Source organism: Schistocerca americana, chromosome 11 (assembly GCF_021461395.2).
Source record: "Schistocerca americana isolate TAMUIC-IGC-003095 chromosome 11, iqSchAmer2.1, whole genome shotgun sequence".
NCBI lineage: Eukaryota > Metazoa > Arthropoda > Insecta > Orthoptera > Acrididae > Schistocerca > Schistocerca americana.
In genome coordinates, this window is record NC_060129.1 from 23431844 (window position 1) to 23447357 (window position 15514).

General features: G+C 45.1%; 1 protein-coding gene across 4 annotated transcripts in view; it reads right to left on the reverse strand.

Moving 5' to 3' along the window:
- Nucleotides 1–15514, reverse strand: part of LOC124553594 (zinc finger protein 436-like) — a 214855-nt gene that overhangs the window by 163745 nt on the left and 35596 nt on the right. For 3 of the 4 annotated variants that reach the window (XM_047127450.1, XM_047127449.1, XM_047127447.1), the window contains exon 2: nucleotides 265–433. The exons of the other annotated variant lie outside the window; for it this stretch is intronic. In XM_047127450.1, the coding sequence (XP_046983406.1) occupies nucleotides 265–294 (30 nt within the window). In that variant the 5' untranslated portion in view covers nucleotides 295–433. The remainder of the gene's footprint in view (nucleotides 1–264; nucleotides 434–15514) is intronic. 4 annotated transcript variants of the gene reach the window in all.

The following is a 15514-nucleotide window of genomic DNA, read 5'->3' on the forward strand; positions in this document are numbered from 1 at the left end:
GTCACGCAATCTAGCAAGAGGCGTACCGAGACTGCTTCTGCAAGTCAAAACGGAGTTGGTAGCAGTGTACTAATCGTGAAGGAGAACATTTCGAAGGAGACCATGCACAATATATAAGAGGTAAGTGGACAAAGTTATGGAATTTTCTGAACTGACCGCATATATTGCCCCAGTATTATCACACACTCTCACTCTCAAGGAGGGCACTCACGTACAATCTCACCCCAACAAATGAGAGTAACCCCAGCAAATGAGAGTACTCACCTCCGCTGCAGATGGCAGACCCGCTTCCATGGTGCCCCAGAGTTGACTCGGATGCCCCTTTAATTAACAGCAACCCCAGCTGTGATGGAACGGGAAACCACCAGCTTCACGTTTTGCTCAATACGGATCTGAGACGTCAGTAGGCTGATAGATTGTGTTGCTCAGTCACCTACATACATGCCAAAGAATTTTCAATATGAACACATTCAAACAAAAGTTAAGATTGGGGTTTGGAAAGAAGTTATAATTCCTTTGCAAAAGTTTTTAATATCTTGCAAGCAGACACGAGGTAGAAAATTGTAAATCACCAGGTATTCAAAAACATGTGAACAGACTACGTCATAAAGCTCTGCTTTCCTAAATCATCACAGTATCTACACTTGGAATGTAAATATCAGCTAAGACTACTGTTTGTACACTATGTGATCAAAAGTATCTGGACACCCCCAAAAACATATGTTCGTCATATTAGGTGCTTTGTGCTGCCACCTACTTCCAGGTACTCCATATCACCGAGCTCAGTAGTCATTAGACATCGTGAGAGAGCAGAATGGGGTGCTCCGAAGAACTCACGGACTTCGAACGTGGTCAGGTGATTGGGTGTCACTTGTGACATACGTCTGTGCGCGAGATCTACACAATCCTAAACATCCCTAGGTCCACTGTTTCCGATGTGATAGTGAAGTGGAAATGTGAAGGGACACTTACATCACAAAAGCATACAGGCCAACCTCGTGTGTTGACCGACAGAGACAGCCGACAGTTGAAGAGAGTTGTAAAGTATAAGAGGCAGACATCTGTCCAGACCATCACACAGGAATTCCAAGCTGCATCAGGATCCACAGCAAGTACTATGACAGTTAGGCGGGAGGTGAGAATACTTGGATTTCACGGTCGAGCGGCTGCTCATAAGCCAGACATCATGTCGGTAAACGTCAAATGACGCTTTGCTCAGTGTAAGGAGCGTACACATTGGACGACTGAACAGAGGAAAAATGTGTGGAGTGACGAATCACGGTACACAATGTGGCGATCCGATGGCACGGTGTGGGTATGGCGAAAGCCCGATGAACGTCATCTGCCAGTGTACGTAGTGCCGACAGTAAAACTCGGAGGCACTGATGTTATGGTGTGGTCGTGTTTTTCGTGGAGGGGCCTTGCACCCCTTGTTGTTTTGTGTGGCGCTATCACAGCACAGGCCTACATTGGTGTTTTACGCACCTTCTCGCTTCCCGCTGTTGAAGAGCAATTCGGTGACGGCGATTGTATCTTTGAACACGATCGAACACCTGTTCGTATGCACAGCCTGTGGTGGAGTGGGTGCACAACCATAAAATCCCTGCGTTGGACTGGCCTGCACGGAGTCATGACCTGAATCTTATAGAACACGTTTGGGATGTTTTGGAAAGCCGACTTCGTGCCAGGCCTCTCCTCAGCGCAGCACTCCGTGAAGAATGGGCTACCATTCCCCAAGAAACCTTCCAGCACATATGCTTGCAAGAGTGGAAGCTATCATCTAGGCTAAGGGAGGGCCGAGAGCATATGGAATTCCAGCATTACTGACGGAGGGCACCACGAACTTGTAAGGCATTTTCAGCCAGGTGTCCAGATATTTTTGATAAAATAGTGTGTATGTCACAGATTTTAACCTTTGTGGTACATGATACTGTTTTCTGAGCTCAGTAACGTTAGATAATCACACAGTATAGACTGAGGTGACAAAAATCATGGGATACCTCCTGATATTGTCTCAGAGCACCTTCTGCCTTGTATAGTGCAGCAACAGAGTGGCACTGCCTCAGTAAGTTGTCGGAGGTCCCCTGCGGAAATACTGACCCCGCGGCCTCTGCAGCTGCCCAGAATTGCAAAAGTGTTGTCAGTGTGGGATTTTATGCACAAACTTACATCTCGATCGAGTCCCGTAAGTAATCGATGGGATTCGTTTCGGGTGATCTGGACGGACAAATCATTCACTCAAATTATCCAGGATGTTCTGCAAACCATTTGCGAACAATTGTGACCCGATGACACTGTGGACTGTCATCCGTAAATCTTCCATTACGGTTTGGGAGCACGAAGTAGACGAACGGCTTCAATGGTCGTAACCAATGGTCGGTTTAGTTGGACCAGAGGACACAGTTCATTCCCACACTCTTATGGAGCCACCACCAGCTTGCACAGTGCCTCGTTGACAACTCGGGCCTTTGGCTCCACGGAGTCTGCACCACACTCGAACCCGACTGTCAGCTCTCAACTACCGAAATCGGGGACACATCCGAGCGGGCCACAGTTTTCCAGTCGTCCAGGGTTCAATTGATACGGTCACGAGACCAGGAGAGGTGCTGAAGGCGATCTCTTGCTGTCAGCGAAGGCACTCAGATCGGTCGTGTGCTGCCGTAGTCCACTAAAACCAAATTTTGCGACACTGCCCTAACGGATACATTCATCGTACATCCCGCATTGATTTCTGTGGTTATTTCGTGCAGTGTTGCTTGTATGTTAGCACTGACAACTACACAAAACCCCACTGCTCTGAGTCATTAAGTGAAGGCTTCCAGCCATCGTGCTGTCCGTGAAGGGAGGTAATGTCTGGAATTTCGTATTCTCAGACAAACACTGTGGATCGCGGAATACTAAGATCTCTAATGATTTCCAAAATGGAGAGGGGCATTCAATTTTGAAAATCAGCAGAAAACTCAATTACCATTGTGCATTCCAAGTCTATTAATTCCCGTCGTGCAGTCATAATCGTGTCAGAAAGTTTTTCACATAAATCACCCGGGTACAAATGACAGCTCCGCCAATGCGCTGCCCTTTTATAAATCGTGTACGCAATACTACCGCCACCTGTGTAGGTGGATATCTCTATCCATGACTTTAGGCACCTCAGTAAAGTGCTACAGCTGGGAAATGTTAAAAGCAGGAGCAGCACCTTCCTCACAAAGACAATCATATGTGTGCACTACAAGCAGGCACTCATTCAAACACTCCTAGCCCCCCCCTCCCCCTCCCCCCCTTCTCTCTCTCTCTCTCTCTCTCTCTCTCTCTCTCTCTCTGTGTGTGTGTGTGTGTGTGTGTGTGTGTGTGTGTGGGCGCGCTACCTGCTCTTGATTCATTCCACATCGCAGAAGGCTCTCGAACGAATGACTCAGTGAGTATGAGGTTAACCATGTAGGTCACTGCTTTCCTTGACAACTGGCACAGTAATCGTGTAAGCGTCAAGCAACCAGCCCCTTCGTATACCTGGAAAACATTTATTTTTATTAAAGTATTGTCTCTCCTTGTAATTGTACTTCCTATTTCATATCTAGAAACTGTACGGAAACTGCAGGACAGCATACAAATTTCTATTTCTGCACCTACGTCCATAGTCTGCAAACCAGTGTGGAGTACATGTCAGAGGGTAGTTCCATCGTACCAGTTATCAAGGTTTCTTCCTATACTATTTGTGCACGGAGTGCAGGAAGAGTGACTCTTTATATTCCTCGGTGTGAACTGTAATTAGTCTAATCTCGTCTTTACGATTCCTACAGGAGCAATATGCACGAAGTGAAGAATACTCTAGAGTTCTTAATTTTTTAAGTATGCCTTCCAGGTAGTTTGCGTCTGTCCCCATGAGTTTGTTAATGTGTCCCTGAGAGTTTGTTAATGCGGGTTTTGAACATTTCATAGCACTGTCCCATTACTTGGTGAAACCTGTGTGTGCGCTGTTTTCTCCATAATTCAATATCCTCCACCCAAGTACAGGGGTGGGGTAACATGATGTACTGCCTGTGAGAGCAAGCAGTGGCATGGTAGGTTGTTAGGGTGCAACGTACAGTGTGTTGCTTAGGGTACCCTGTACCAGTACTAGTAACTTTCTCTCCTCTTCCACTCTCAATCGGAGTGAGGGAAAAACGACTCTCTATATGCCACCATACAAGCACAAATCTCTCAAATCTTAGGGCCTCGGTCTTTATGCCAAATATGTGTGTGCAGCAATAATCGTTCTCCATTCAGCCTCAAACACAAGTTCTCCAAATTTTTTCAATAGCGCTCCTCCAGTGATTCCCATTTCAGTTCCAAACCGTCTCCGTAACACTTGCTTGTTGTTCGTAACTACCAGTAACAATGTCTTTGTGTAATCCGACCTGGTAAGGATTCCAAACACTCGAGCAGTACTCGAGAATAGGTCGCACTAACGTTCTATATCCGATCTCCTTTACAAATGAACCACACGTTCTTAAAATTCTGCCAAAAAACCGAAGTTGAACATTTGCCTTCCGTACTACAACTCTTACACGCTCGTTCATTTCGTTTCACTTTGCGACATTACACAAAGATATTTAATCGGCACGATTATGTCAGGCATCACACAACTAGTGTTACATTCGAACATTACATGTTTGTTTTTCCTGCTCATCTGTATTAAATCACCCCATGAACCATGGACCTTGCCGTTGGTGGGGAGGCTTGCGTGCCTCAGCGATACAGATGGCCGTACCGTAGGTGCAACCACAACGGAGGGGTATCTGTTGAGAGGCCAGACAAACGTGTGGTTCCTGAAGAGGGGCAGCAGCCCTTTCAGTAGTTGCAGGGGCAACAGTCTAGATGATTGACTGATCTGGCCTTGTAACATTAACCAAAACGGCCTTGCTGAAGGCAAGGGGAAACTACAGCCGTAAATTTTCCCGAGGACATGCAGCTTTACTGTATGATTAAATGATAATGGCGTCCTCTTGGGTAAAATATTCCGGAGGTAAAATAGTCCCCCATTCGGATCTCCGTGCGGGGACTACTCAAGAGGACGTCGTTATCAGGAGAAAGAAAACTGGCGTTCTACGGATCGGAGCGTGGAATGTCAGATCTCTTAATCAGGCAGGTAGGTTAGAAAATTTAAAAAGGGAAATGGATAGGTTAAAGTTAGATATAGTGGGAATTAGTGAAGTTCGGTGGCAGGAGGAACAAGACTTTTGGTCAGGTGAATACAGGGTTATAAATACAAAATCAAATAGGGGTAATGCAGGAGTAGGTTTAATAATGAATAAAAAAATAGGAGTGCGGGTTAGCTACTACAAACAGCATAGTGAAGGCATTATTGTGGCCAAGATAGACACGAACCCACGCCTACTACAGTAGTACGAGTTTATATGCCAACTACCTCTGCAGATGATGAAGAAATTGATGAAATGTATGACGAGATAAAAGAAATTATTCAGGTAGTGAAGGGACACTAAAATTTAATAGTCATGGGTGACTGGAATTCGTCAGTAGGAAAAGGGAGAGAAGGAAACATAGTAGGTGAATATGGATTGGGGGGAAGAAATGAAAGAGGAAGCCGCCTCGTAGAATTTTGCACAGAGCATAACTTAATCATAGCTAACACTTGGTTCAAGAATCATGAAAGAAGGTTGTATACCTGGAAGAATCCTGGAGATACTAAAAGGTATCAGACAGATTATATAATGGTAAGACAGAGGTTTAGGAACCAGGTTTTAAATTGTAAGACATTTCCAGGGGCAGATGTGGATTCTGACCACAATCTATTGGTTATGAACTGCAGATTGAAACTGAAGAAACTGCAAAAATGTGGGAATTTAAGGAGATGGGACCTGGATAAATTGAAAGAACCAGAGGCTGTAGAGAGTTTCAGAGAGAGCATAAGGGAACAATTGACAGGTATGGGGGACAGAAATACAGTAGAAGAAGAATGGGTAGCTCTGAGGGATGAAGTAGTGAAGGCAGCAGAGGATCAAGTACGTAAAAAGATGAGGGCTAATAGAAATCCTTGGGTAACAGAAGAAATATTGAATTTAACTGATGAAAGGAGAAAATATAAAAATGCAGTAAATGAAGCAGGCAAAAAGGAATACAAACGTCTCAAAAATGAGATCGACAGGAAGTGCAAAATGGCTAAGCAGGGATGGCTAGAGGACAAATGTAAGGATGTAGAGGCTTGTCTCACTAGGGGTAAGATAGATACTGCCTACAGGAAAATCAAAGAGACCTTTGGAGAGAAGAGAACCACTTGTATGAATATCAAGAGTTCAGATGGCAACCCAGTTCTAAGCAAAGAAGGGAAGGCAGAAAGGTGGAAGGAGTATATAGAGGGTTTATAAAAGAGCGAAGTACTTGAGGACAATATTATAGAAATGGAAGAGGATGTAGATGAAGATGAAATGGGAGATAAGATACTGCGTGAAGAGTTTGACAGAGCACTGAAAGACATGAGTTAAAACAAGGCCCCGGGAGTAAACAACATTCCATTAGAACTACTGATGGCCTTGGGAGAGCGTCATGACAAAACTCTACCATCTGGTGAGCAAGATGTATGAGACAGGCGAAATACCCACAGACTTCAAGAAGAATATAATAATTCCAATCCCAAAGAAAGCAGGTGTTGACAGATGTGAAAATTACCGAACTATCAGTTTAATAAGTCACAGCTGCAAATTACTAACGCGAATTCTTTACAGACAAATGGAAAAACTGGTAGAAGCCGACCTCGGGGAAGATCAGTTTGGATTCTGTAGAAATGTTGGAACACGTGAGGCAATACTAACCTTACAACTTATCTTAGAAGAAAGATTAAGAAAAGGCAAACCTACATTTCTAGCATTTGTAGACTTAGAGAAAGCTTTTGACAATGTTGACTGGAATACTCTCTTTGAAATTCTAAAGGTGGCAGGTGTAAAATACAGGGAGCGAAAGGCTATTTACAATTTGTACAGAAACCATATGGCAGTTATAAGAGTCGGGGGGCATGAAAGGGAAGCAGTGGTTGGGAAAGGAGTGAGACAGGGTTGTAGCCTCTCCCCGATGTTATTCAATCTGTATATTGGGCAAGCAGTAAAGGAAACAAAAGAAAAATTTGGAGTAGGTATTAAAATTCATGGAGAAGAAGTAAAAACTTTGAGGTTCGCCGATGACATTGTAATTCTGTCAGAGACAGCAAAGGACTTGGAAGAGCAGTTGAACAGAATGGACAGTGTCTTGAAAGGAGTATTTAAGATGAACATCAACAAAAGCAAAATGAGGATAATGGAATGTAGTCAAATTAAATCGTGTGATGCTGAGGGGATTAGATTAGGAAATGAGACACTTAAAGTAGTAAAGGAGTTTTGCTATTTAGAGAGTAAAATAACCGATGATGGTCGAAGTAGAGAGGATATAAAATGTAGACTGGCAATGGCAAGGAAATCGTTTCTGAAGAAGAGAAATTTGTTAACATCGAGTATAGATTTAAGTGTCAGGAAGTCGTTTCTGAAAGTATTTGTATGGAGTGTAGCCATGTATGGAAGTGAAACATGGACGATAACCAGTTTGGACAAGAAGAGAATAGAAGCTTTCAAAATGTGGTGCTACAGAAGAATGCTGAAGATAAGGTGGGTAGATCACATAACTAATGAGGAGGTATTGAATAGGATTGGGGAGAAGAGAAGCTTGTGGCACAACTTGACTAAAAGAAGGGATCGGTTGGTAGGACATGTTTTGAGGTATCAGGGGATCACAAATTTAGCATTGGAGGGCAGTGCGGAGGGTAAACATCATAGAGGGAGACCAAGAGATGAATACACTAAGCAGATTCAGAAGGATGTGGGTTGCAGTAGGCACTGGGAGATGAAGAAGCTTGCACAGGATAGAGTAGCATGGAGAGCTGCATCAAACCAGTCTCAGGACTGAAGACCACAACAACAACACTGTATTAAATTACATTTTCCTATATTTACAGCTAGCTACCATTCCTCACACCAACTAGAAATTTTTTCTAAGTCATCTGGTACCCTCCTACAGTCACTCAACTTTGACACCACAATATCATCATCAAACAACCGCAGATTGCTGCCCACCCCTTCCGCCAAATTATTAGTGTATACACTGATAAGCCAAACTATAATGACCACTGTCCACCACAATGTCGGACGCTGCCTGTCAGCGTTGTGGGCACGTGTCGCAGTAACTTAAGTATGTAAGCAGACTAGACATGGACACGGGACCATACAGGGTGGCGCAGGGAAATGGGAAATTTCGAAATTACTTCATTTCCATGAATAAATTCATAAAACTAGTAATTTATTAACAAGAGTGAATGTATTCAGTATGCCATTATTCAGTAGTCTTTACAATCAAAATGCCCAAAAGTGTCTCTTTACTTTTTAAAGATGACATCGGAAAGATGTGCTCCCATTCGGCGTTCACACTCTAACAGCCTGTTATGAAAACTCTGGAATGCGTGGTGTAGCAAATCTTGGGGAATGGCAGTGATTTCGTTTTCAATGTTCTCCTTCAGCTCATGGATTGTTGCAGGACGTGTGCGGTACACCTTGGCTTTAAGATATCACCACAGGAAGAAGTCGCACACACTAAGATCAGGGGATCTCGTAGGCCATGCAATGTCACCGTTACGTGAAATAATGTGTCTTCCAAACAACTGATGAACTGCTGCCATCGATTGTCGAGCAGTGTGTGACGTGGCTCCGTCCTGCTGAAACCACATGTTTTCAACGTTAAGATTAAGTCTCGGTGTAAAGTATGTTTGAAGCATTTCAACATATCGAGCGGATGTTACTGTCACTGCACTACCATCCTCACGTTCAAAAAAATAAGGGCCGATAACACTATGACACGATACAGCACACCATATTGTGATCTTGGCGCTATGTAGTGGTTGCTGGTGAAACTCACAAGGATTGTCCTGTGCCCAGTAACGAAAATTCTGTTTGTTCACGAATCTGTTCAGGTGGAAATGGGCTTCGTCTGATATTCATAAGTTACCAAGGAAATTTGCGTCCTCGTTGATTTTAGCCAACATCTGGCTACTAAACTCCACACGTGACGCTGGGTCTCGTTCGTGTAAGTGTTGCACAATCTGCAACTTATAGGGATGGAAGTCTAATTCGTGCAGTATTCTTTGTAAGCTTCGTCGCTTAATGCCTAGCGAAGATGCATGCTGTCGAACGGAGCGGCGTGGACTTGTCTCGATTGCAGATCTAGCAGCTGAAATGTTCTCTGCGGTACGTACCGTTGGAATGCCACCTGGAGGTTTCTTTTTCAAGGCAGATCCTGTTTCTTCAAAATTACGCACCCACGCTGTAATCGCATGCGCAGATGGGACACGTCCGTGACGTCCAAGCTGGTAACGCTGTCGAAATGTTCTCTGCGCGGCAGTCGCACCATCACCATTTTTGTAAAGCGCTCTCACGGCTACTGCACGTTCCGCGCCAGTCCAATTCTCCACGATTACTAAATGGCAATGCGTTCACATCAATTGTGCAAAGTTTCGAACATCTGTCGGCGTTACAGTGCTGCCAACTGTAACGTTCAAAATTTCCCGTTCCCCTGCGCCACCCTGTACTAGCAGAGATATTGGCTGCAAGTGGAGAAATCCATTGAGATAAGTGACTTTGACAAAGGACAGGTTATTATTACGCAGAGCCTGTGAACGAACCTATCCAAAATGGCAAACCTGGTCTAATGTTCACGTGCTACTGTCGTGAGCATCTACGGAAAGAGGTAGGTGGACAGTGAAACTACGAATAGGTGCTAAATGGTCGGATATCGACAATTCTTTACAGAATGTGCAGTTCGGAGGCTTGTCGGCTCTACAAAGTAGGATAGATAGTGGTACTTGGAATCTCTGACAAAAGAGCAGAATGCTGGTGCATGCACAAATGTTTCTGAGCACACCATTCATCGTACATTGTTGAAGATGGAGGTCAGCAGCAGACCACGCCTTTTTGTTTATAAGCTGACCCAACAATGTTGTCAGTTATGACCGCAGTGAGCACGGGACCGTGGGGATTCGAGCATTTATCAATGGAAACGTGTTGGCTCTTCAGCTGAATCCCAGTTTTGCTACATGAGGTTGACGGTTCTCTCCACAAACACCGTCAGCGAGGTGAACGGCACCTCGAAACGTGCAGTGCACCACACACAGAGGCTGGTGGGAGCAGTATTACGCTATTAGAGACGTTTGTTGTTCTGCGCTCACACGGGTCTTGTGGTAGTAATTTAAGTCACACCGACAGCTACGAACCGCCTGCATCGCATCCCTTCGTGCTCGATGTCTTCCCTGACAATGATGTCATTTTTCAGCAGTATAATCGTCAGTGCCTCGGAGTCAGGTCTGTGTTACAGTGGTTCGAGGAACACTAAACTGAACTCACGTTGATGTCTCGGCGACCTCTTGTAAATACTATGGAATCCATCTGGATTGCTATTAGGCATCATCACTGCATATGTGCCATTATTTACACGAATTACATGATCTGTGCGTGGACTCCTAATGCTGAATACCTCCAACAAACATACCCACGAACCATCAGATCAATGCCCTGCAGAAACAGTGATGTATTTCGTTCCAAAGACGGACAAACAAGCTATCAAGCAGGTCATAAACGTTTTGGCTCATCAGTGTGCAGAGGTCCTATCACAGTTTCCTGGGCCACTCCTGACAATACAATTGTCTCTGACAATCACTCACCGTCGAGGACAACACACTGGGTCCTATTGCTTAAGAAGGCTCTGAGCCACTCACATACCTGGGAACCTATTCTGTATGGTCGTACTTTGTTTAACCGTCAGAAGTGGGGCACCGTATCAAATGCTTCTGAGAATCTGGCTGTTGCCCTTCATCCATAGTTCACAGTACGAGGTGCATTCAAGTTCTAAGGCCACCGATTTTTTTTTCTAATTAACTACTCACCCAAAATCGATGAAACTGGCGTTACTTCTCGACGTAATCGCCCTGCAGACGTACACATTTTTCACAACGCTGACGCCACGATTCCATGGCAGCGGCGAAGGCTTCTTTAGGAGTCTGTTTTGACCACTGGAAAATCGCTGAGGCAATAGCAGCACGGCTGGTGAATGTGCGGCCACGGAGAGTGTCTTTCATTGTTGGAAAAAGCCAAAAGTCACTAGGAGCCAGGTCAGGTGAGTAGGGAGCATGAGGAATCACTTCAAAGTTGTTATCACGAAGAAACTGTTGTGTAACGTTAGATCGATATGCGGGTGCGTTGTCTTGGTGAAACAGCACACGCGCAGCCCTTCCCGGACGTTTTTGTTGCAGTGCAGGAAGGAATTTGTTCTTCAAAACATTTTCGTAGGATGCACCTGTTACCGTAGTGCCCTTTGGAACGCAATTTGTAAGGATTACGCCCTCGCTATCCCAGAACATGGACACCATCATTTTTTCAGCACTGGCGGTTACCCGAAATTTTTTGGTGGTGGTGAATCTGTGTGCTTCCATGGAGCTGACTTGCGCTTTGTTTCTGGATTGAAAAATGGCATCCACGTCTCATCCATTGTCACAACCGACGAAAAGAAAGTCCCATTCCTGCTGTCGTTGCGCGTCAACATTGCTCGGCAACGTGCCACATGGGCAGCCTTGTGGTCGTCCGTCAGCATTCGTGGCACCCACCTGGATGACACTTTTCGCATTTTCAGGTCGTCATGCAGGATTGTGTGCACAGAACCCACAGAAATGCCAACTCCGGAGGCGATCTGTTGGACAGTCATTCGGCGATCCCCCAAAACAATTATCTCCACTTTCTCGGTCATGTCGTCAGACCGGCTAGTGCGAGCCCGAGGTTGTTTCGGTTTGTTGTCACACGATGTTCTGCCTTCATTAAACTGTCGCACCCACGAACGCACTTTCGACACATCCATAACTCTGTCAACACATGTCTCCTTCAACTGTTGATGAATTTCAATTGGTTTCACACCACGCAAATTCAGAAAACAAATGATTGCACACTGTTCAAGTAAGGAAAACGTCGCCATTTTAAGTATTTAAAACAGTTCTCATTCTCGCCACTGGCAGTAAAATTCCATCTGCCGTACGGTGCTGCGATTTCTGGGACGTATTCACAATGAACGCGGCCTCATTTTAAAACAATGCGCATGTTTCTATCTCTTTCCAGTCCGGAGAAAAAAAATCGGAGGCCTTAGAACTTGAATGCACCTCGTATAATATGCGAGAAAAGGGCAAGCTGAATTTGATATAAGCAATGCTTTTCGGTCTCTAGGAAATTTATTATATTCAAACTGAGAATATGTTCTAGGATTCTGCAGCGAACCAATCTTAAGTATATAGGTCAGTAATTTTCCAGGTCCAATCTCTTATCTTTCTTACGTGCAACAGTCACATGCACTTTTTTCAGTCACTCGGGACTTAGTACTGTGCGAGAGATTCGAGATAAATGCGAGCAAACTAAGGTGCCAGTGCCGTAGAATACCCTTTGTAGAACCGAGTTGGGATTCCATCTGGACCTGTCAACGAAGTGAAGCACAGGGTGTTGGGCAGCATGTTCAGCAAGTGGCTGGTCCAGCTGTCTCTTGGCCACAGTTTCTCGGTGGATATTCGTATGGACAGACAGCTCGTCAGTTGTAATGACCATGTAGGAAGCGGCACAGTGTTTCCAACTTAGCTTGTAGACCACATGACTACTTTCACAGGTAGATCTACCTTCAGTGGGATGGGTGATGTATGTGACCAGGTTCTAGTGGGTGGTGGTCGGAGGATGTATGGGACAGGGCTTGCTCTAGGTCTGTTGCAGGGATATGAGCCATGACGCAACGAGTGGGGCGCAAGGGTGAAGTACGGATGAACGAGGATATCGTGTAGGTACAGTGGGCGGCAAAATACTATTGTGGGAAGGGTGGGAAGTATAGTGGGTAGGGCACTCCACATTTCAGGGCACAATGAGAGGTAGTGGAAACCTTGGCAGAGAATGTGACTCAGTTGCTCCAGTCCTGGATGGTGCCGAGTCGCGACAGGAATGCTCCACTGTGGGTGGACGGTGGGACTTTGGGAGCTGGTGGGCGTTTGGAGAGAGAAGGCACAAGAGATCTGTTCCTACACAAGGCTGGGAGGGCAATTTCGGCCTGTGAGGGCCTCAGTCAGACCCTCGGTATATTTTGACACAGGCTACTCGTCACTATAGATCGACAGCCACGAGCATATACGCTGTACGGAAGACTTCTCGGTATGGAACGGATTGCAGCTGTCGAAGTGGAGAGTCACATGCTGGGCCAAGGTTTCCACTACCTCTCATTGTGCCCCGAAATGAGGAATGCCCTACCCACTATACTTCCCACCCTTCCCACAATAGTATTTTGCCACCTACTGTACCTACACGATATCCTCATCCATCCACGCCTGCACCCCACTTCTCACCTCATGGCTCATATCCCTGCAATATACCTAGACGCAATCCCTGTCCCATACATCCTCCGACCACCACCATGAGGAGGTAGTGAATAGAATTGGAGAGAAGAGAAATTTGTCGCACACCTTGACTAGAAGAAGGGATCGGTTGGTAGGGCATATTTTGAGTCATGAAGGGATCGGCAATTTAGTATTGGAGAGAAGCACGGGGGCTGAAACTCGTAGAGGGAGACCAAGAGATGAATACACTAAGCAGATTCAGAAGGATGTAGGTTGCAGTAAGTACTGGGAGATGAAGAAGCTTGCACAGGATAGAGTAGCATGAAGAGCTGCATCAAACCAGTCTCAGGACTGAAGACTGCAGCAGCAGCAGCAGCAGCAGCAGCAGCAGCAGCAGCAGCAACAACAACAATTTGTAGGAATACGAAATGTGATGATCACATCGGTACAGTCAGAGGTAAAGCAAGTGGCAGATTTTGGTTCAAAATGACTCCTACATCCCATCTCAGAATACTGCTCAAGTTTGTGGGACCATACCAAAGACCCATGCTAAACAGGACTAAAAGGGGACATGAACAGATACACAGACTTGAACGCGGCCAGGATTCAAAGCCGGGTCTCCCACTCACTAGGCAGATGCTCTAAACACTACGCTGCCCTGGCAGAGTGGCTTTGCACAACTGCACAGGTTACCATACCACAACTCCCTTGTCAATCCAAATTCCCACTCGTGCCTCATTATTCATTTCATTATGTATATAGACGAAGGTGCTTTGGAAACTTCTCGGAACGGAAAAGAAAAAAAGTAGTTACATGACTGAAACTTCTTTTACTTTTCAATGTAGTCTCCTTGTAGATTAATGCTCTCGGTTCAACAATGTTCCAGTGCCTCGGTCCCATCTTGAAAATGAGTTTCGTGCAGGCCAGCAAAATAGATGTTAACTCCGGCTATCAATTCTTCATTCGAAGTGAATCTTCGTCCACTAAGAAAAAGTTTCAGTTTTGGGAAGAGGTGGAAGTCTGACAAGAGCCATATCACTTGACGGTACATGTGTGCAGCGCACACGGTCTTGATGGAAGATGACTTTCTTCTTTGCTAAACCTGGCCTTTTTTCACGTATCTTTTGTTGCAGTTTGTCCCGGAGGTTAGCATAGTATTCTCCAGTAATTGTTTGCCCAATGTGGAAATAATATACAAACACAATCCCCTTCGCATCCAAGAACACTGACGTCGTGACCTTTCCCGCTGAAGGAATTGTCTCTGCTTTCTTAGGTGGAGGTGAATCAACATGTTTCCACTGCTATGACTGTTGTTTTGTCTATGGGGTGTAGTAGGGCACCAAACCCTCACAAACCAGTGCAAAAAATCTTGTTAGTTTCTCCTAATACGAGCCAAACATTGTCCCGATATGTCCATCCTCGTGTGTGTTTGATCCAGCGGCAAGAGTCGCGGCACCCATCTTGCAGACAATTTTTTTTCATTTCTAATTCTTCAGTTAAAATGTGATATAACCCTTTCTGATGACATCTGGCAAGCGCGAGCAAATTTCACGCACTTTCAATCGGTGATCCGTCGTGACCATTTTATCCACTTTTGCAATCATTTCTGGAGTAGTGACACATCTTGGCTGACCACCACGCGGATCATCATTTTATTGTCTCCAGACCAAATTTAAATTCATTGGCCCACTTGGCAAAAGCTGAAGATGAAGGAGCAGAGTTCCCCGGTGTATTCTGGTAATTCAGTACAAATGCCCTTTGCTTTCATACCTTTCTTTACAAAGTACTTAATCATTGCTCCATCTCCACTTTTTTCCATCTTCACAAATCTCTACGGGGGAACAACAGACACGTCACCGCCACAGCTCTCTTCCGAGATCACTGATATGGCACGTGTTTACAGGCCAATGAATATCACGTGAACAGCTCATTGCGCTTGCGCTGACCTCTCGTGGTCATTCCGAGAACTTTTCAAACCATCCTGCTACATCATAAATGTTTGAGACCTGAGATGTCTCCCGAACCATGTAGTTTCATTTGATTAAAAATGCCAATGCCTGGGTTTCAGGCAAAATCAACTGTTTTGTCCGATGCTGAGAT